Source organism: Babylonia areolata, chromosome 1, assembly GCF_041734735.1.
Source record: "Babylonia areolata isolate BAREFJ2019XMU chromosome 1, ASM4173473v1, whole genome shotgun sequence".
Classification (NCBI taxonomy): Eukaryota; Metazoa; Mollusca; class Gastropoda; order Neogastropoda; family Buccinidae; genus Babylonia; species Babylonia areolata.
In genome coordinates, this window is record NC_134876.1 from 31,608,817 (window position 1) to 31,630,097 (window position 21,281).

Sequence of the window (21,281 nt, forward strand, 5' to 3'; positions counted from 1 at the left end):
CCCTCGTATTTGGGTGTTTTTTTTTTTTCTCACACTTAAAAAAAATGTTGAATTGGCAACATTATGTAGAAAAACACTGAGATGATAATATCAATACATTAAATTGCATTGAGACAGAAAAGGAAGAAGAAAAACTGTGGCATTGATTCAGTTGTGGCGACTGTCCCCACTCCTCGAGGGACAGCAACCGAAATTCACACAGAGAAATCTGAAGTGAGAAAAGTAATACAATACAATAAATACAATGCAATATAATGCAATGCAATATAATTCAACTCAGTAATGCAATGCAATGCAATACAGACGGTGCAATACAGTATAACAGACACAATCAGCATAACACAATACAGTGCAACGCAATGTAATACAATACAATGCAGTGCAATGCAATGAAAACAATACAATACAATGGTGTGCAATGCAATGGTGTGCAATACAATGCAAGACATGGTGAACGAAGTGGATGTCAGTTACAGTTCATGAACGCAGACAAAAACGAATATCATGAGAGGTCTACGCCATGAAAGCAAGTAAGATTACTTCTGCCACTACTTCCACGTCTATATATTAATGATGAACATCTGTCTATGGATGTAAAGCGGGATGATCGAAGAATTAGAATTGATTGATTCGACAAATTTTCACAAAGCTGTGTATATAATAATTGTCTATTTAGAAACGGCATCTGTGTGCATAATCATACATGCCGGAACTGTTGGTGCAATGTTGACAAGGTGGATGTCTGCTATGAGAAGTTGAAATCTGTTGAATTCCAAGAAGGGGATACCTTCTCGATCATGGCTTTCAGTGGGAAGCCGTGCGACCAAGGACATCCTCTAAGTCATCAGGTACGCATGTTATAAATATTTATTAATTTTATATAACTTTTTCTTGTTTTAGTGGGGTTGATGAACTTCAAACGCAGTAAAAACTAGGCATGCTAGTAATGTATCAGTTGGGTTCCGTGTTTTTCTTTAAGGATGGAAAATATGAAATATTAGTTATTCTAAAACGAAATCAACTTAGGAAGCTGATAACGATTTTAGCCCCAAACATGTGTCTGTGATTTTTTTCATTACCATATACTATGTAGTTATAGATTTATAACTCCAGTTCTCTGGAATGTGATCGAGGCTAAAAATTCAGTCTGAACCATCAAAACGAACCTCAGTGGACATTGACAGTTAAAACCCATTTACATCATACTACTTAAAAAAGGAGAAGTTTTAGATGAAATATGTTTCTGGAGATTAAAGATAAATAAGATTTTCTGGGAAGAATTGTGTGTGTGTGTTCGTTCGTTGTGTGTGTGTGTGTGTGTGTGTGTGTGTGTGTCACTATGTATACATGTGCATACATGACATGCATACATCTTTTTATTTTATTTTATTTTATTTTATTTTTTACATGTGTATGAATAAATTTGTGCATGCATGGGTGTATATATCAGTGTGTGTGTAGATTGGTCATTACTTTAATGTCTGTTCACTAAAGTGATTTTAGACTCTCTCTCTCTCTCTGTGGGTGTGGGTGTGTACATGTTTGTGTGTGTGTGTGTGTGTGGTGTGTGTGTGTGTGTGTGTGTGTGTGTGTGTGTGTGTGTGTGAAATGTTTTAGGGGGGAAAGGGGGAGAGGGGAAGGAGATCAACTTCAAGGGGTATGTGGTAAAGGGAGATGAATATATTTTTCAAGGTATAATTTGATTCTCAAGGGGTAGTTGGTAAAGGGAGATGAACATTATATTTCTATTTTTTTAAGTTATCATTTTATTCTTAGTGTGTCATTGTGTGTTAAGTGGAGGCAGTCAGCGGTGGAATTTATGGATCTGTTTTCACCTCAAACTCCTACTTATACTATGGCAGAGACAGAGAAATTGAAAATGAGAGGCAAATTCAGTCAGAGTCAGTAAAAAAAGCAACAACTTGTTCTGTGCAGCCCTATGATAGTAGTCAAGAGACATCTTTTACACTCATCTTACATGAAATATATGTGTTGATTATTCTTTTTCATCCTTATTTTTAATTGACTTACCAATCCATGATATTTTTTTTCTAGGTTTGATCAACCCAAATGTACTCCATGTGTGTGTGTGTGTGTGTGTGTGTGTGTGTGTGTGTGTGTGTGTGTGTGTGTGTGCATATATGCACTTATCATTGGACATTGTGTGCGTGTGTGTGTGTGTGTGTGTGTGATGGGTCTATATAAAAAATTGAAAATAAGAATAAATGAGAATGCTCTGTATATGTGTGTGTGTGTGTGTGTGTACACGTATGTGCTCTTATCTGTGCACATTGTGAGTGTATGTCTGTGCGTGTGTGTGTGTGTGTGTGTGTGTGTGTGTGTGTGGGTGGGTGGGGTATTGTATGTGTGATGGGTCTGTATTAAAAATTGAAAATAAGAATAAATGAGAACGCTCTCTCTCTCTCTCTCTCTCTCTCTCTCTCTCTCTCTCTCTCTCTGTGTGTGTGTGATTAAATGCAAAAGTATAAAGTATATAACCTTTTGTGCTCATCTTACATCAAACACATATGTGATTCTTTTTCATTAGAATCAGTTGTGGAATTAAAGATGTTTTAAACTTTATTTTTTAATTTTAGTTAATAATTCTTTTTTTTTCATTGGTGTGATCAACCCATATATACAGTACTCCATGTGTGTGTGTGTGTGTGTGTGTGTGGTGTGTGCGTGCGCGCACAGTGTGTGTATGTTTTTGTGAGAGTGAATGTGTGTGCATGCATGCATGTTGTGTGTGTGTGTGTGTGTGTGTGTGTGTGTGTGTGTGTTTGTATGTGTGTGTTTGTTGTTGTGGGTATTTGTTTGTTTGTGTATGGGTTTTTATTTCCTAGTTTCTGTCTTTCGGTAGTGTTATTTTTCTTATTTGTAAACTTGTGTGTGTGTGTGTGTGTGTGTGTGTGTGTGTGTGTGCGTGCGTGCGTGCGTGTGTGCGTGCGTGTGTGCATGCGTGTGTGTGTGTGTGTGTGTGTGTGTGTGTAATCAAATGCGAAAGTATGATTAAATGCTAACCAGACAAAATATGCTGCATGTTGCAATGCTAACCACCATTGTAGGTACCCTCTTTCTGTTTAGCTGTTTTTTAAATTTTTTTAAATATTTTTTTTAAACCATCCCCCTGTCATCCTATGTTTAAAAATAAACTCCACAGTCTATGTATATCATCAAAAGCCAGGAAGAGGGTGGGTGAGGGTTTGGGGGGTGGGGGTAGGGGGGTGAGGAGTCAGCAGAAAGAGTACCATGCTCAACAAAACCCAATTGATATTATTGATATTATTTAAAAGTTTCATCTGTTTGATATCATGTTCTTTAACTCCTTATCTGTTCTCTCTTCTTTTTTTTTTTTAAATGTTAAAACATTCAAATGAAATAGTGGTAGACTTTTTTTGTAGCTTTATTCAATAGATTATTTTATGAGGGAATCTTTCCATTGGAATGGGCCAAATCAATTATAGCCCCACTGCACAAGAAGCTAATAATCCAGACACTTACAGAAGTGTTGGCCTCACAAGTGTCCTCGGTAAAGTATAGACAAATATTTTAAACAAACGACTAACGAAGTGGGCAGAAAGAGAGAAGAAAATCATTGAAGAACAGGCAGCATTTAGATCAGGGTACAGCACCATGGATCATATCTTTACATTATAATTAAATTATATATATTTTATATGCTCTGATCCAAAAATATCTAATCAGAAACAGTATCAGTATCAGTAGCTGAAGGAGGCGTCACTGCGTTCGGTCAAATCCATATATGCTTCACCACATCTGCCAAGCAGATGCCTGACCAGCAGTGTAACACAACTCAGAAACATAAGTAGCTTTTGTAGATTTCCATAAGGCGTTTGATTCCATCAACAGAAATCTGTTGTGGAACATACAACGCAAAAATAGCATGGCAAACTGTATATGGCGCTTAAAAGTGTATACAATTCGGTGCTTGCATGTGTACATAATAGATGTATGCACTCTGACCTGTTTGAATGCCCACATGGAGTTAAACAAGGCTGTTTGTTGAGTCCCCAGCTATTTTCATTTTTCATCAATGAACTTGTTATTGAGGTGACAAAAAAGGGAAGACACGGCATACAGTTAATTCCTGGTGCTGCTGAAGCATTTTTGTTATTGTTTGTTGATGATGTTATTCTTATATCAGACACTGCGATTGGGCAACAAAACCAATTGGGTGCATAAAGTTTCAGGCTGATACGTTAGATTTGACGGTAAATCTGGACTGTATGGCTTTTCGAAAGGGGGGGCATCTTTCAATTCATGAAAAATGGTTCTATGGAGACTGTGAGGTTAAACTAAGTTTAACAAACTCTTATAGATATTTAGGTGTTTACAACTAAATTGAGTCTTCAAAGTGCATGGATGGAAAGTTGTAGAAAAGGAAAGAAGGGGTAATGGAGATTATAAGATCTTTAAAAAAAAAATTAACTGAATCAATTTCTCTATATTCTGGAAACTATTTGACTCAAAAATTGAACAAAATCTAACATGTGGTGCAGAAATCTGGGGATTGTACGATAATCAAGAAATGGAAAAAGTTCATAGATATGCAATAGAACGCTTCCTTTCGGTGCCTTTGCATTCGTCCAATAAAATGTCATATGGTGAAACTGGTTGATACCCACTACATATAAAAACAAAGATCAAATGTATTAGATACTATTAATACAGCTGCCACTGACAAGAATAAGCAGACAAGCTTATGGAATGATGCTAAATCAGTTAGATTCTGGGAAAGAAAATTGGGCTTTTTGTGTGTAGAATGTTTTAACCACATAGGGCTTTGGAATTGTCTGGATGTGTCAGGGTGTTGGCAGTTTCAGTTTCAGTACTGGCAATGATCCAATATTTCTCACAGAATTTAAAGACAGATTAATTAATTTGTACAAACAGGATTGGCATGCCCACATTGAAGAGTCAGAAAAATACAATTGGTTCCTCTCTTTTAAGAACGTTTTTCAGACAGTAAATTATACATAAAAGTAATTCATAATAAATGGCACAGAACAAGCCTGGAAGCCTAAATGCTGACAAAAAATGGTTCTCTGCTGACACATCCACTGGTGCTTCAGTTGAAGGTGAAACTCATTTCCCTTTTATGTGTAAGTATTATGAAGAAATTCAAAAGAAATGCTTAATTTTCAACAGTGAAAACTTAGAGAACATGAACCTTACCAGTACGCTTTTGGTAGATGATGAAGTAAGAATAAGATCACTTGCGAAAGTTATTGCCCTAGCTTGGGATTGTCGGAAAAAGAAATTATCTTTGGGAGCCTTACAAAAACAAAACAACAAAAAACAACAACAAACCACTGTTACCTTGATGCCAGTTCCACAGTTTATAATTCTGAAGGACTTTGTAGAAAGTTGGATGGTTGAGCTTTTTTCCTTTTCCTTTTTAATCTTAACAATATGTTGTATTTTATGATTTTGTTGTTGTTGTTGTTTGTCGTTGATTTTCTTTTTACTCTTAGCAATGTGTCAGTTTCTCTGTAAACCGTCTTTATTCTTTTGTTCATACATTCACATTGTCCCTCTTGCCAAAGGATAGTATTGTAAATGGCAATAAAATAGTGTCTGTGGTCTCTTTTTTTAGTTGTTCCTGTTTTTCTGTTTTGCCAGAACAGCCTATGACAATGTCATATTCTTCAATTTGAAGCCAATAAAGAGTCTTTTGTCTTGATTAATTCGGGAAAATGGAAATTTTAGGTTGTTAAAACAAATTTTATTCATATTTTTTGGGTAAATTTTGTGTGTTTTCATTTTGTTTTGAATGTTTTTTTTGTTTTGTTTTTTATTCAAAATGAAAAGTTTTCTGTCCAGGAGTATGTAGAAACAACCTTTGGAGCTGGAGGGTCATTCTCTCCTGTTACCACCACTGTTCATGTTGGTGAGTATGGGTGGATATGAATTATATTGTTTAGGTGTCATGTGCATACCAGTAAAGTTACATTTAGAAATTTTACTTCTTGATTAGCCAATGAATTTCTATATGGTGATATACCCAGACTGATAAAGTTGATTCAACATGCCTATCAGTGTCACTGTCACTGCAGTCAAGCAGATAGATATGCCTTGGTTATCACCAACAATGACGTTTTGTTTAACAAGTGCAAGGAATGTCATGACACTGTGCTAAATACCAGTACACTGCTGCATGCTCATTCTTGTAGATATCAGTCAAATGGATCAGATATCATTTACATACATAATGTGTGAAGCTAATATGTCTCAGTCATTTTTTGGTGTTTAGTGATAAGTATCTAGGGAATTAAAACATCAGACTTTACCATCTTATGTTTCCTGCTTCACAAGGCTCCAGTGCATTGAATTGAACTTTGAATATTTCTCTTGTATTTGTATTTCTCTTAAAAATTTTTTTTTTTTATATATCACAACAGATTTTTCTGTGTGAAATTCGGGCTGCTCTCCCCCGGGAGAGCGCGTTGCAACAACACCAGCCATTTTTTTGTATTTTTTCCTGCATGCTGTTTTATTTGTTTTTCCTATCAAAGTGGATTTTTCTACAGAAATCTCTGAGGAGTAGTTCAGAAAGATGTTGGGAAAGTACTAATTTCAATATTGTTTGACCATAATGTTAATGTTTCAGATGAAACAGAACCTGTGTTCAGTCCAACAAGGACATCATCATTTTCTATCGTCGAGACCAATGATTCTGGGGTAAAGTTGTTATTCTGAGTGTGTGTGTGTGTGTGTGTGTTCGTTCTTTTGTTTAATGTCCATTAACAATTTTGAATTTAGACCAAGATCCGTCACCCTCCCGAACCCACCCATGCCTTGAATCATCACTGTTGTTCTGGTTCCTCTCTCCTCATTTCAAATAAAAAGAAAATAAACAAAATCAAATAAGTAACTAGTCAACCAGAAAAGAAAACTGTGTCAGTGTGTGTATGAGTGTGTGTGTGTGTGTGTGTGTGTGTGTGTGTGTGTGTGTGTGTGTGTGAATACTGTGTGTGTGTGTGTGTGTGAGAATACTGTGTGTGTGTGTGTGTGTGTCACTGTGTGTGTGTGTGTGTGTGTGTGTGTGTGTGTGTGTGTGTGTGTGAATTCCTTGTGTGTGTGTGTGTCACTGTGTGTGTATGTATGCGAATGTGAGGGCATTTATGACTGGAAGAGAAAGAAAGTTAATTATGTGCACTATATGGCATAATTACTGTCACTTTGTATGATATTTAGTATGTACTTGAATGCTTTTACATATTTCTTATCATCTAGGTCTGGAGAATGTTCAAACTTCTAATGTTATATTTAACTTTGTTCTTTTACTTAACAGACTTAATTAATCATGGACAATACACTATCACAATATTATATGCACTCTGCTGACACACATTTGCTCAAACTGGAGTTGTATGTCAAAATGATTAATTTTAATCAAACCAAGACACTGCTCAAGTGAGGCGTTTATGCTCCTTTCTGTACAGCCTTTGACAGTCATATTTTTTGGCTTTGAGCAATTTTTTTTTCTGCACAAAATCCCCCATACCCTTGCTTGAAAGCTTTGTCAGTGTTTCACTATGGACTTGAAGGCTGATGTGTACCTGTGATAATTTGGAAAAGAATGTTGACAAACTTTGTCAAGGTGGTGGTAAAATAATCCATACAAGTGTGTACACACACACACACACACACACACACACACACACACACACACACACACACAAGGTGTTTCCTGACCCTTTTTTGATGCACTGTTTTGTGAGGATTGTCTTTAACAATAATTCACGATGAGGAATATTTGCAAATGGCCAAGACATAACCGCATCACACTAAGAAATGCATCCAGTGACCTACCCAGTAGTAACTGGTATTTTTGCTTGTGAGGGTGGTGAATGTATTGGGTGGCCCCCAAGGTATTGTGCTGGGAACATAAGCAGCAGCAACAAAACAAGGAAACAAAAGAGGAAGCGAAGCAACAAAATCCAAGCAAAAAAACCCACTTCTCTCACTCACTCCTGTGCTGGATAATACAGTTTGTCTGTTGTAGTGTTAGGTAATCAGGAAACGTGGACCATGCGGATTGTTGTCTTTGAACATTGCCAGCTACCTCTCTTTTAAAGAAAACATTTTTATGCATTTACTGTTTGGAAGAAAGAAGAGTTATTTAGGATATCCACTGAAAGTTTCGTTAGTCATCATAACAGCTAACAGACAACAACAAAACATCATTAACAATAACCATGACACAAACACACAAAAAAAGCAAACACCAGAAACAAACACCACCACCACCACCACCACCACAATTACCATCACCACAACTGCCAGAAGAGACTCAGAAACAAAGAGTTGTTGGTGTTGTAGGTGTCAGGCATGAGCTCGCTGCAAGTTCCAACAAGTCCTTCTCACCAGAAGTCGGGCTCCAACATCTCCAGTAACTCCCTGTTCCTTGAAGAGGAAGAGCAGGCAAGGATTGCTTCTTTCTGCCCTCATGTTAAAAAGAAAAGAAAAAAAAGATAAACAAACAAACAAAAAAACCATGAGAACATGGGAACCGATATACACCATTTTGAATGTATTACATAGATTTATGTTATATAGGTTTATCATGGCTTGACTTTGTGAACAAAGATTCAGGAGGGTGGAGTGGGGGAGGGGGGTCCTTTTCTATTGCAGCTTTTCCTTACCCCTCCTTTAAAAAAAAAGTTATTTGTTAAGATTTTGTTTTGATTATAGTTAAGGGTAATGACATACATATACATATACGTGGAGTGATAGCCTAGAGGTAACGCGTCCGCCTAGGAAGCGAGAGAATCTGAGCGCACTGGTTTGAATCACAGCTCAGCCATCGATGTTTTCTCCCCCTCCACCAGACCTTGAGTGGTGGTCTGGGTGCTAGTCATTCGGATGAGACGATAAACCGAGGTCCTGTTTGCAGCATGCACTTAGCGCATGTAAAAGAACCCACGGCAACATGGTTGTTCCTGGCAAATTCTATAGAAAAATCCACTTTGATAGGAAAAACAAATAAAACTGCACTCAGGAAAAAATACAAAAAAATGGGTGGCACTGTAGTGTAACGACGCCCTCTCCCTGGGGAGAGCAGCCCGAATTTCACACAGAGAAATCTGTTGTGACAAAAAGAGAAATACAATACAATACAATATACACACTGTAAAAGCAATGTATCTCAAGTAACAGACTAAATAACTACCTTGTCTAAAGTCTATGTATGTAGGTCTGAAGCTTATCCATGTATTCATATATTAATGACTTTGAAGAGAAAGCAAAGGTAGCAGACGTGTTTGACTGAGCAAACTGTTTACTGCTCACTAAGTGTAGAGCTTCAATATTACTGTTTGATCTAATTGTTCATCATATCATCATCATCATTTGAACAGGGTTTTTTTTTCTGGAATGTGCTTTCACGTTTTTGGTGCAAGGCAGTAATGGTGATTTAAATTTTTACACAGAAAGGAAGTTTGCTCAGTCAAGCATTGCTTTACATTCTCAGTGTGGATTGGGTACAATAATTTTTCACTATCTTGTATAAAGATTAACAGTTCAATTCTATTTTATCAATCTGTATTGGGTGAAATAATTATGTAACATGCTGTGTAAGCATAATGCATTAACAGTTCATTTCTGTTTTATCAAACTGTATTTGGTGAAATAGTTTTGCACAGTGTTGTGTGAGCTTTAACAGTTCAATTTAAAATAAATTTTTTAAATTTAGAACAGATAGTGTGCGTGTGTGTGTGTGTGTGTGTGTGTGTGTGTGTGTGCGTGCGTGCGTGTGTACGTGCGTGTGTGTGTGTGCACGTGTGTGTGTGTGTTCACGTGTGTGTGTGTGTGTGCACGTTTGTGTGTGTCTGTATGTTTAATTGTTGTACAGTACATTTGTTAGTAAATGATGAGTTGTGATTGTCAGGAAATCCAGCTGTTTGTGGAGCCCCCCAACAAAAAGCTGTTCTGTCGCCTGTGTGACAGAGTGTTCAGCAACCCTGTCATTGTTGAATGTGGGGTGAGTGCCCAGTCTTCATTTCTTGCTTGTGCATTTGTAAGAAGGTGAAATGGAGGGATGGCAGAGAGAGTGAGTGAGAGAGAGAGAGAGAGAGAGAGTAGGACAGATGGGTGGACGTACACACAAAGACAAATACTAAGTGGGATGAAGTGAAAGAAATGTGGAAGGGATATTTGTGTGTGTGTGTGTGTGTGGGGGGGGGGTCTCTCTCTCTATGTATATATGTGTGTGTGGAGAGAGAGAGAGAGAGAGAGAGAGAGAGAGAGAGAGAATGCATCTTGTGTTCAGAAGTTATATCTCAGGACTAGATACTTCAAAGCAAATGAAAAGCGTGTATATCTTTTGCAGCACACCTACTGCAAGCGCTGTGTGCAGAACAGTAGCAATGGTGAGTACATTTTTTTTTTCAATGTTGAGAAAGTTGGAATTTTGATAGTCCATGTGTGCATATTTCAATAGAAAAGCATAAAATTGCAGGCAAAATGCACATAAAAAATGGGTGGCGCTCTCAGTGTAGTGACTCACTCTCCCAGGGGTGAGCAGCCCAGATTTCACACAGAGAAATCTGTTGTGACAAAAAAGAGTAATACAATAATATAATAAAATATATGCCCTAATTTTGTTGAGAATGTGCATGAAAACTTCCCCCTCAAAACAACAACAACAACAATAGAGGCATCTGATGAGATTAACTATTTGAAGACCGACTGTTAACACACTCTTCGCAGTCTTTTCACTCCTTTTTTTTTTTAATAAAATTTCAGAATCTCTATTACTTTACCACTATTTTCATCACTGCATCACTAGTTGTGTAACTTTCTTTGACGTGTGCATCAGGCCTATGTCCAGTGGATGACCAGAAGCTGACAGTGGTGGTGGCCAACATCGCTGTGTCGGAACAGATCGGGGAGATGCTGATCCACTGTCGCTACGGCTGCAAACTTGACCCCACCACAGACACTTATGTCGTTGACTCCACACGCTGTCAGGCCACCATCAAACTTGGCTCAAGGAAGTGAGTAGTGAAAGAGGGGGTCGTGGGGGGGGGGTCATGGATTCAGAGTTGCACTCTTTCATTATGGTTGATGGGTTTTGAAGTGTCTCTGGAAATTATTGTGAAAGTTGTAGGCACTTTGATTTGCTTGCCCTTATGTGTTTTTACAAAGTTTGTGTCAGTTGTTTTCAGGTTAATTGTCCAGTGTTTGGTAATAACTTTGTAATTGTCTGTCCTACATGAGGGATCTCAGATGTGGAATTAAGTTGGGTGGGAAATAAAAATTTTGCAGGTTAGTGCTTCTGGATGTGCTGTATGGATGTGAACTGTTGTTTCTGGTTAGATAAAATGATTGTGATAGTAGTTGAATGAATGCCAGGATGATGAATCGAGAAATTTAAGTTGATACAGGGAATGAGAGAGTGGGCAGCGTGAGGAATTAAGGGTTCTTTTGTTGATGCTGTGTAGAAGTTGTGGCAGGGATGCTGTGCAAAGATTCAGGACCTGCTGCAAAGGGAGTGCTGGGTGGCCGCAGAAAGGAAAAGAGGTTGATATCAGAGAGTGAAGTGCAGTCTTCTGTTGAAATGTGTTGCAGAGAACATGAAGAAAGCTGTGACTTCATGACCATGCGGTGTCCCAACAACAACAACTGCCCACCCATCCTCCGAAAGGTGAGCACTGGATACCTGTTGTTGTTTTCTTCTCCCTATTTGTCATAGGACGCTATACATGTCAGCATTTATTGAACGTGGTCAAATTCAGCACACTGGCCATTATCGATATCTTCTAGAACTGAGTTGAATTTATGGTTGATCTGCCACTCAATTTTAGAAAAAGGGTTTTGGATATCTGGAGATAAATCTGGACATAGGCAGCAGGCAGTAGCCATTTCATCCTTCAGTGAGTTCCCTGACTTAAAAAAGACAAAGAAAATTTCTGTGCATGTATTTATATGCATGCTGTGATCTTGATAGAGTTAGTTCTTGTTTATTTCATTAGTGTCATTATTGTTGGTTGTCATCTTCATCATCATCATCATCATAATCATCATCACCATCATCATCATCATTATGAATGTGTTCATTTACTTTTTTTTATGGCATAATTTCCCACATTTATGTTTCAGGATTTTGAAGATCACATGAGAGTGTGCAACAATGTCAGATGTCCTTATCAGAAATACAGGTTCGTATGAAGATATGATGAAGCTGAAGACACGTTTCCTCTTGCCTAATCATATTTATTTGTTGTTTTTTTTATGTGGTGTGTGTGTGTGTGTGTGTGTGTGTGTGTGCGTGCGCGCGTGCGTGCGTGCTTGCGTGCATGCGTGTGTGTGTTTGTGTGTGTGTGTGTGCATGTGTGCGTGTTTGCGTGCATGCGTGCGTGCATGTGTGTGTGTGTGTGTGTGTGAGCATGCATGCATTGTAACAATGATATCTTCCAGTTGTTTCTGTGTGGAAGCCTGTTGACTCCATATTTCATTTTGATAAACATCCAGTCATGACTGTGTGGGATCCTTCTTACTTGGTGTCTTCCAGCTGTGAGTTTGTGGGAACGCAAGATGACCTGGAGGAGCACCTGAGAGTGTGCCGGTTTGAGGGCATGAAGGACTTCCTGCATCGGGTGGACGAGAAGATGGGCGACCTGCAGCTGTCCCTCAACCAGAAGGACCAGGAGATTGAGTTCCTCAGGTCCATGCTGGGCAAGCTGTCGGAGCGACTGGAGAACCTGGAGAAGAGTGTCGACATAAAGCTCAGTAAGAAACTTTTTTTTTTTTTTTTTGTTTTTTGTTTTTTTTGATTGAATTCTTTTATAAGATATTCTGTGTGTTCTGTTGCTACTTTTTTTGAGTTAATGGGCTGCAGCTCATGTGTTCAGTTGTATTCACATGTTGTTGTTTTTTGTGTATGACCCTTTTCATCCCTCCACTTTGACGGGCACAGTAGCCAAATGGTTAAAGCATTGGACTTTCAATCTGAGGGTCCCGGGTTCAAATCTCGGTAACGGCACCTGGTGGGTAAAGGGTGGAGATTTTTTCCGATCTCCCAGGTCAACATATGTGCAGACCTGCTTGTGCCTGAACCCTCTTTGTGTGTATACACAAGCAGAAGATCAAATACGTGCGTTAAAAATCCTGTAATCTATGTCAGCGTTCGGTAGGTTATGGAAACAAGAACATACCCAGCATGCACACCCCTGAAAACGGAGTATGGCTGCCTACATGGCAGGGTAAAAATGGTCATACATGTAAAAGCCCACTCTTGGACATACAAGTAAACGTGGGAATTGCAGTCCATGAACGAAGAAGAAGAATCCCTCAGCTTAGGCAGTCATACTGTGTTTTCAGAGGGGTGCATACTGGGTGTGTTCATATGTCCATTACCCACCAAACCTGACATGCATTTCCAGATCCAGTCACTTGATATGCATATTTGATTTTCTGCATGTGCCTGTACATAGATTCACTTGACATGTCTGTAAATTCAGTGAAGGACCTACATGTGTGTGTGTGTGTGTGACAGTATAAGTGTAAACAGATGCATATGAATTCACATTGCATCCATGTGAGTGTATGTATAGAATATGATGTACAAAGCATTTCTGAATAACATTTTTATCTGTCTAAATTTTTTTTTCTTGTTTTCTAAAATTTGGATAAAAAGTCCTGTTGGTATACCTGTCAGTTCCATAACATTGTGCTGTTCATACAAAGACAGTAAGATTGTCAATGTTTTGACAAATAAAAATCATTGTTCATTTCAGTGGAAATGGACGTCAACCAGGGGAAGCTGATGAACGAAATCATTGAAAACAGAAGAGAATTTGGTGTCGTGAATGTGAGTTTTCCCACCACTTTTTCTCATTCCTTGTGGTATAGTCTTTCAGTTTAGATGATTTTGTATAAATGCCATTCATATTTGCTCATATGGCAAGGTTGTTGGTGTACACACACACACTACACACACACACACACACACACACACACACACACACACACACACATACACACACACAGAGTGTAGATAGCTGTATGCACTTTGTGTTTGATTCATTAACAACAGACCAGTCATGTACTGTCACTATGCCTTCGATTTTCATTGGATAGTTTTTTCACTGATCCAGATGACTGGCAGATTAATTTATACAGTTATCCATTCATGGATTGATAAATTTTAATCTGAAACTGTTTGTAAATGGAAATGATCTCAAAATTATGGTTTTTCTCAGGCAAACTGAAAGTTATTCTGAAGTGAAGAGCTAAAATGCTGTATGATTGGCAATAGATTGCAATGATTTTGGACGCTCTTGTGTGTTATGATGTGGAGACTATTTAGACTGGTACTTTTGATATTGATTTTGGTCTTTAATTTAGATGACTAATTGGGCTGATAATGTTGATAAAGATAGAAACAGATGAGTTTGATGTTCAGGATGTATTTTGGTCTTTTTTTGGATAGGTTTACAGTAAAGGCTTACTTTCATAATCTCTCTCTCTCTCTCTCTCTCTCTCTCTCTCTCTCTATATATATATATATATGTGTGTGTGTGTGTGTGTGTGTTTGTGAGTGGGCATGCATGCATGCATGCATGCTTGCATGTGTGTATGGGAGGTGGGTGCACAAAAGTCTCATCCATGCCTTCTTGCTGCTTGCCTGCGTGCATGTGTTCAAGTGTGAGTGGCAAACGTAAGCATAGGTATTTTGAACATTATCAGTGGCAGGCTACAGTTAGCTATTAACTGATGTCTGCTGTTGGTAGACTCAAACTTCACGGTGATGGTCAGAATTTTGTGCATCATGTGTTGACAGGAAGAACTGACCAGCATTAACAACAGGATTGCCCTTGGAGCAACAGCAGGAGGTGAGTGAAGTGTGAATGTGATCACTCAGAGTTCAGTGTCTCTTTACAGCTGTCTCTCAGTCTGCAAGACAGAATGTGTGTGTGTGCACACATGGAAGCGTATTTTCATGCATAAACATGTGTGTAGATATTGATGGAATGTCTGGTCCAGAAATTGTGTGCTTTTTATTTGTCATATCTAGAGTGCTGTTTTGTGTTGTGGCATCTTTTATTATTGTGGCGGTTATTGTTGATGTTGTTGCTGTTGTGTGTGTGTGTGTGTGTGTGTGTGTGTATGTGTGTGTATGCGAGTGTGTGTGTGTGTGTGTGTGTGTGTGTGTGTGTGAGATAGTGTCTTTGTGTCTTTCTATATGTTTTTAAGTTTCATTTGCAAATTTTATTCTTTCCAGCATATGACCCCATCTCCATGTTCAAATGTAAGGGCACCTTTGTGGGGCATCAGGTAAGTGGACAGAGAGAGAAAGAGTTGGGTGGGTGTGCGTGTGTGTGTGTGTGTGTGTGTGGGTGAAACTATAGATATTTGCATACATATTCATGAATGACTATTCAGATATTCAAGATTTACATTCATCTCTGTTATATATGCTGAAGAGCACTTCACTGAGTCATTGCAAAAAAGAAAGGATGGAGGAATAGAGGTTGCTGACACAGGGAGTCATGGAGAATAATTATTTGAGAGGGAGTTTGCATGTGTTCAGTTTTCAGTGTTTGTTTTCATCTCCTCTGATCTCTGTTTCTTTATTTCAAATTACTGAATTGTAGAAAAAAAAACCCCAAAAAACCCATGTTTGAAGTCTGACAAAGACTGTTTAGCACAGAAGTCTTAAAGTTAATCTGCAGATTCTGTCACTGATGTGGAAGAAGACATAGTAATTAGACTGTGGCCATAGGATTAGCAGAATTGCTTGACATTTCTGTAATTTCTGTCCCTAGAATGGAAGAATGAAAGTTTAAAGAGCCTGTAACGATATCAGGTCAAAATGTTTTTGATTTGCAGTGGCAGAATTTCAGTGGGGTGAATGTTAAAAACTACAAATGTCATCTATTATAGTAATGATGATAATGATGCCAAATGGTGATAAAGATGACAATGATGAAGATGATTTGATTTTAACAAGAAGTTTTTATTGTTTTTCCAGGGACCTGTGTGGTGTCTTTGTGCCATGGGAGACTACTTATTCAGTGGTTCTTCTGACAAAACAATAAAGGTGAGTAATAGTCTCCCATTGCTGATGTGACTGTTTCCAGACATGTGTATTGTTTCTGTTACCATGCCTTGTAGAATCTGTGAGGAAACATTTTAAGGCATTAGTTTAACATTATTGTTTTGACAAGCATACATAAATCATATGAGATTTGAAGAAAAAGGATATGATGTGTGAAGCAAGATTTCATTAAACTTATACCTGCATGCTGTTTCTGTCTGTCTTTCTGTCTCTCTTTGTCTCTGTCTCTGTCTGACTCTGTCTCTGTCTGTGTGTGTGTGTGTCTCTCTCTCACACAGCGCCCATACTTTAGTAGTATCTAGATGAGTGGCTTGGAACATATTATTCCAAAGTATTTGTGATCTTCCTCCACTAATCTATATTCTGCTTTTCCAAAGAAATATCTAGGTTTTTTTTTGTTGTGTTTCCTTTTTATCTTTTGTGTTAACATAGGGATACTGAGTGATAGCTCCAGTGTATCATGACGTGCAAGAAAAAGAAAATAAAAAAAGAAAAGAAAAGATGCGTTTAAAAAAAAAAATGTGTTTGCAGGTGTGGGACATGGGGGCCTCATACAAATGTGAGAGGACCTTGGAGGGTCACACAGGCATTGTGCTGGCCTTGTGTACCTATGGAAACAAACTGTTCAGCGGCTCTCAAGACTGCAACATCATTGTGAGTCTGTCTTTTGCTTTCCTTGGCTGTTTGTCTTTAAAACAAAATCTTGCTTTGATCTCATCGGCTTGTCAGAGATTTGATATTTTTACTGGTGTTATTATTATTATTGTTGTTATTATTATTATTATTATTATTGTTGTTGTTGTTGTTGTTGTTGTTGTTGTTATACACAGTTTTCAGATAGTGTAAAAGATTTTAGTTGTTTCATGGTTAAGCTCTCTCTGGAAAAACAGTAAAAAACCTGCATTTTTTCGAACAGCTTGACCATCAGAGTTAGAGAGAAAAATATCAGCAAATTTAATTTGATTGAAAAAAGCAGTTCACTGAATTAGTCTGTAGCTGTAACTCTTGCTTTATTTCAGTGTTGTTCAATGAGGAGAATTTCAACCATTTTAGAGACATTCAGGTATTGTTGGTTTGATAAGGAAACTTGAAAAAGCACACTCAGCATTGGGTTCTGAATTACATGGGACCAGACCATAACGCAGTGATATTTTACATTCTGACGGGTACTGAGCCATCACTTGCCCAGTCATCTGTCTGTTGTGCTAATCACTGCACTTCTGTAGATGGTGCAGGAGTCCAGTTGTGTTACTTTGAAAAGAATGACAGATAATTCCAAAGGGGATTTCTGTGTCAGCCCCAAAAGCAAACAAACAAACAAACAAAAAATGGATGTGTCTTTCATTGATCTGAAATTTGACCAAAAGAAAGCTGAGGAAGTGCTAGTTCTGTTCAGCGTTGAGCATTTTGAAAACATCCTGTAATGTTGAGGTTATGGGGGCAAAGGTGGGATGAAGACTGAAGACTGAAGACCTGGGTGGTTGTGTGTTTCAGGTGTGGAACGTGGACAACTATGAAAATGTGCAAATGATCAAGGCCCATGATAACCCTGTCTGCACCTTGGTGGCTGCCAAAAACATGCTGTTTAGTGGCTCCCTCAAAGTCGTCAGGGTGAGCTACATTTATAGAAAATCTGTCTCAGCTTCTTTTTTTATTTTGTCTTTTTTTCCTTCAGGGGATTTATATATCATCTGTCTGTTTATTTATCTTTAAAAACTTCAGATAAAAAAGGAGATAGTATCATTACCTTACCTGAGCGTGTTTTGATGTGTATCAGTGAACAGATTTATTGGTACAGAAATTGTTTCACATGTCAGTAAAATTGAGGCTTGTTGCATGCATATTTTCCCCTTTACATGAAAGAATGGTTAATATATGCTTTTGAATTATAGTCAGCATTATGATTATCACTGTATTCTATTTGGGTTTTACTTGCTGATTCTTTACAAAAGCGGACATATGTTCAGTGGTAAATGTTCAGGAATACTGACAGTTTGACTTAAGGCTTCTTGACATCAGTTTTGCGTTAAGTGATGATCATAGATAAATGTTAGATCTCCTTGACAGTTTCACTGTCATCTAACATGTCAGTGGGTTTTCTTTGCTGCATCTGCACAGAGGAATGATGTGTCAGCAGTTATGTGTGATTTGGGAAAATTTTGTTATCATTTCTTGTGATTCCTAGCAACTGTGCAGTTGTCAAATTTTCAGCTTTACCATGCATTGGGGAGTTTGCAAGTGTGTCTGTGTCTTTGTGCATGGATTGTATCAATAATCATATCAAATCTGTTAAAACCTGCATTAAGGATTTTTTGCTTTCCGGTCCTTGACAGATTCACAGAGCAATCATGATGATAAAAACAACCCTCACCAGAGTCATGGAGATTTACACTACATTTAAGGCAAATGATTTCCAGGGCTGACTACCATAATTTCTGGTGTGTAAGATGTTCTTATGTATAAGGTTTACCCTCTGAATTAAAAACAAATCAAGAAAAGATTGTAGGATCTGGTTTTTATTGAAGAAACAAAAACAGTATTTTTCCATGTGCTGTTTTGCTGGCAGGTGTGGGATGTGTACACGTATGAGCTGAAGAAGGAGCTGACAGGACTGAACCACTGGGTGAGGGCACTGGCCGCCACCCAGGACTACCTGTTTAGTGGATCCTATCAGACCATCAAGGTGAGTGGGCTGTGGGGTTCACTGTCTTCTTCTTCTTCTGCGTTCACTCGTATGCACACGAGTGGGCTTTTACGTGTATGACCGTTTTTACCCCGCCATGTAGGCAGCCATATTCCGTTTTCGGAGGTGTGCATGCTGGGTATGCTCTTGTTTCCATAGCCCACCGAATGCTGACATGGATTACAGGATCTTTAACGTGCGTATTTGATCTTCTGCTTGCATATACACACGAAGGGGGTTCAGGCACTAGCAGGTCTGCACATATGTTGACCTGGGAGATCGTAAAAATCTCCACCCTTTACCCACCAGGCGCCGTCACCGTGATTCGAACCCGGGACCCTCAGATTGAAAGTCCAACGCTTTAACCATTTGGCTATTGCGCCCGTCAGGGGTTCACTGTCATATGATGATGCTTTATCTCAGTAATGACAGTGATAATCATGTCTGTATTTGTGTACCTGTGGAGCTGTCTGTCAGAAATCTTATGGTGTTGGAATACTCTGTCCTTGTCAATGTTCTACAATCTGAAATAAAGAAACAAATTCAGGAATTAAAAACAAAAAAAAAGAAGAGAAAAAACAACCTTTTCTGCATAAATCATGGTAGTGTTTCTTTTTGTTGGTAAACATGGAGTTTCATTGTGAGAGTTTCTGCAGGTCTCATGAACATTGTCATAAAATGCAAGATGGTGAGATGGTGATTATGTCTTTGGTTAACTCACTCGGGACAAATAGTTTTCTCCCTTGCTTTTCCCTACAGACGACCCATTTGTTAGGGTAAGAAAAAAATCACAAAAAATACAGAACATAAAGTAACTAAATGAAACTCACTGTACTTGACCCACTGACCCCTCTTCTGATGTCGAAAACTTCAGTTTGAAAAATTTCAATCACTTCAGCAGCAGTAAAAGTTGCTGTTGTGATCTAGTTTGCTCAAAAAATATCCACTTGTATCGCCTGCAATGCCATTTTCGATATGTATGCAGATTAGCTTGTCATGTTGGGTGCCAAACTCAGTGGCTGTGAGTGTGTTTTTACGGAATCTCACGAAGAAACTTTCCATTCGACTCTTGACATGTTCGCAATGCCCACTGTAGCTGCGGTTGTTATGCTACCCCATGAGGAAAATGTGGAAAATTTTTTGATTGTAGAAACCGCTAAAACGTTCTGTTGTCCGGAACGCTGCCTTACGTCAGAAATGCTATAGCGTTCCATCATCTGGAGTGAATTAAAGAGGGAGTCCTTTACATAATCACCAGATTTGAGCTTACAGGCCACCAATGATTCTGAAAAGGTAATATTTAGTGATAGAATCAAGAAACCAGTTTCAATTTTAGGAGCATGTGCTTCAGAGAAATATCACCCCTTGTCTGTCAAATTTTATAATAATTTTGTGATTCCTGTGTGCCAAGGAAAAAATTGCGATTTTCACCTCAGTGCTAAAAACCCGCAAAACAAACATTCAAACAAACAAAACAAAACAAAAGAATATATGTACAGTACTTGCTCTGATACAAAGATAACTCCTTGAAATTTTGCATGATGATTGCTCATACATTGTACTTGAAGCACATGTTAAAGTTTTCTGTGATATAGTTGTTGTTACTGTTGTTTTTAAATCCAGGCCAAAGAATATTTCCTTTAGAAATGATCTGCGTCAGAATCAATTCCAGGATTTCCAGCCAAATTTGTTTTTATTGGGTGCCTGTGGCCATGTGTTATCCCAGTGCTTGATTGAAAAAGAAACTGGAAAGTGCCTAGCCAATTGTTTGTCAGCATGTGGCCAGCAGACCACCTCCCCTTTCCCTCCCTGCTGGTTTGAGTTTTGACTGACCACCCCTCTCCACATCCCCCTTCCCTTCCCAGGCTGCACGTATAATGCCAGTGCCTGTGCTGGCAGCTGGTTCCTATGCACTGTCACTTTGCCTCTAACCTGATTCAGACACAGACTGATCAGTCTCTGACACAAAACTTGCATCACTGTTAGTTTCACTCTGTGTCATGGAAGTGAGTGGTGACTGACTGTTATCATCACAATCACAGTCCGCACCCTAATCATCCCCAGCATCTTTACACAGGCTTTCTTTCCCACTGTCCATCTCTTTCATTGTTTCCTGAGCCACTTCTAAAGCTGTAAAGAATGAACAGAGATTGATCCATGCTAGACAGTGCCAGTTTGACCAGTTGTGTCAACAAGTGACCAGAATTTTCCACCACCTGTGCATCAGAAAGTGCAGACCTAACAAGTCCAGGGGATGTAAACAACTTTAAACATTCTAGAAGACAGCAAGAAACAGAATAGGTTGTTTCCATGTAACTATCATCCATGAACTGCTGATGAAAATAGGCCATGAGAGATGTGTATGATAGTGCAACAAAAAGAGTGCAAGTCATACATCCTGAGGCAGACAGTAGGCTAAACGTTATGCAGTAATTTATAAATTTTTGATTCTGTTCTATTTTCTTTGCTCTGAGGTCACAATTGTACAGTGGTCAAACCTGAATTCTA

At 38.5% G+C, this 21,281-nt stretch overlaps 1 protein-coding gene across 1 annotated transcript in view; it reads left to right on the forward strand.

Moving 5' to 3' along the window:
- Positions 1-716: 716 nt before the first annotated feature.
- LOC143281813 (E3 ubiquitin-protein ligase TRAF7-like) overlaps positions 717-21,281 on the forward strand; it is a 69,234-nt gene continuing 48,669 nt past the window's right edge. The window contains exons 1-17 of the mRNA XM_076587087.1: positions 717-848; positions 5,848-5,914; positions 6,635-6,705; positions 8,350-8,451; positions 9,917-10,009; positions 10,358-10,397; positions 10,847-11,024; positions 11,599-11,674; positions 12,130-12,188; positions 12,542-12,759; positions 13,767-13,840; positions 14,813-14,864; positions 15,254-15,306; positions 16,004-16,072; positions 16,622-16,744; positions 17,585-17,701; positions 18,657-18,773. Coding sequence (XP_076443202.1) covers positions 798-848; positions 5,848-5,914; positions 6,635-6,705; positions 8,350-8,451; positions 9,917-10,009; positions 10,358-10,397; positions 10,847-11,024; positions 11,599-11,674; positions 12,130-12,188; positions 12,542-12,759; positions 13,767-13,840; positions 14,813-14,864; positions 15,254-15,306; positions 16,004-16,072; positions 16,622-16,744; positions 17,585-17,701; positions 18,657-18,773 — 1,560 coding nt within the window. The 5' untranslated portion in view covers positions 717-797. The remainder of the gene's footprint in view (positions 849-5,847; positions 5,915-6,634; positions 6,706-8,349; positions 8,452-9,916; positions 10,010-10,357; positions 10,398-10,846; positions 11,025-11,598; positions 11,675-12,129; positions 12,189-12,541; positions 12,760-13,766; positions 13,841-14,812; positions 14,865-15,253; positions 15,307-16,003; positions 16,073-16,621; positions 16,745-17,584; positions 17,702-18,656; positions 18,774-21,281) is intronic.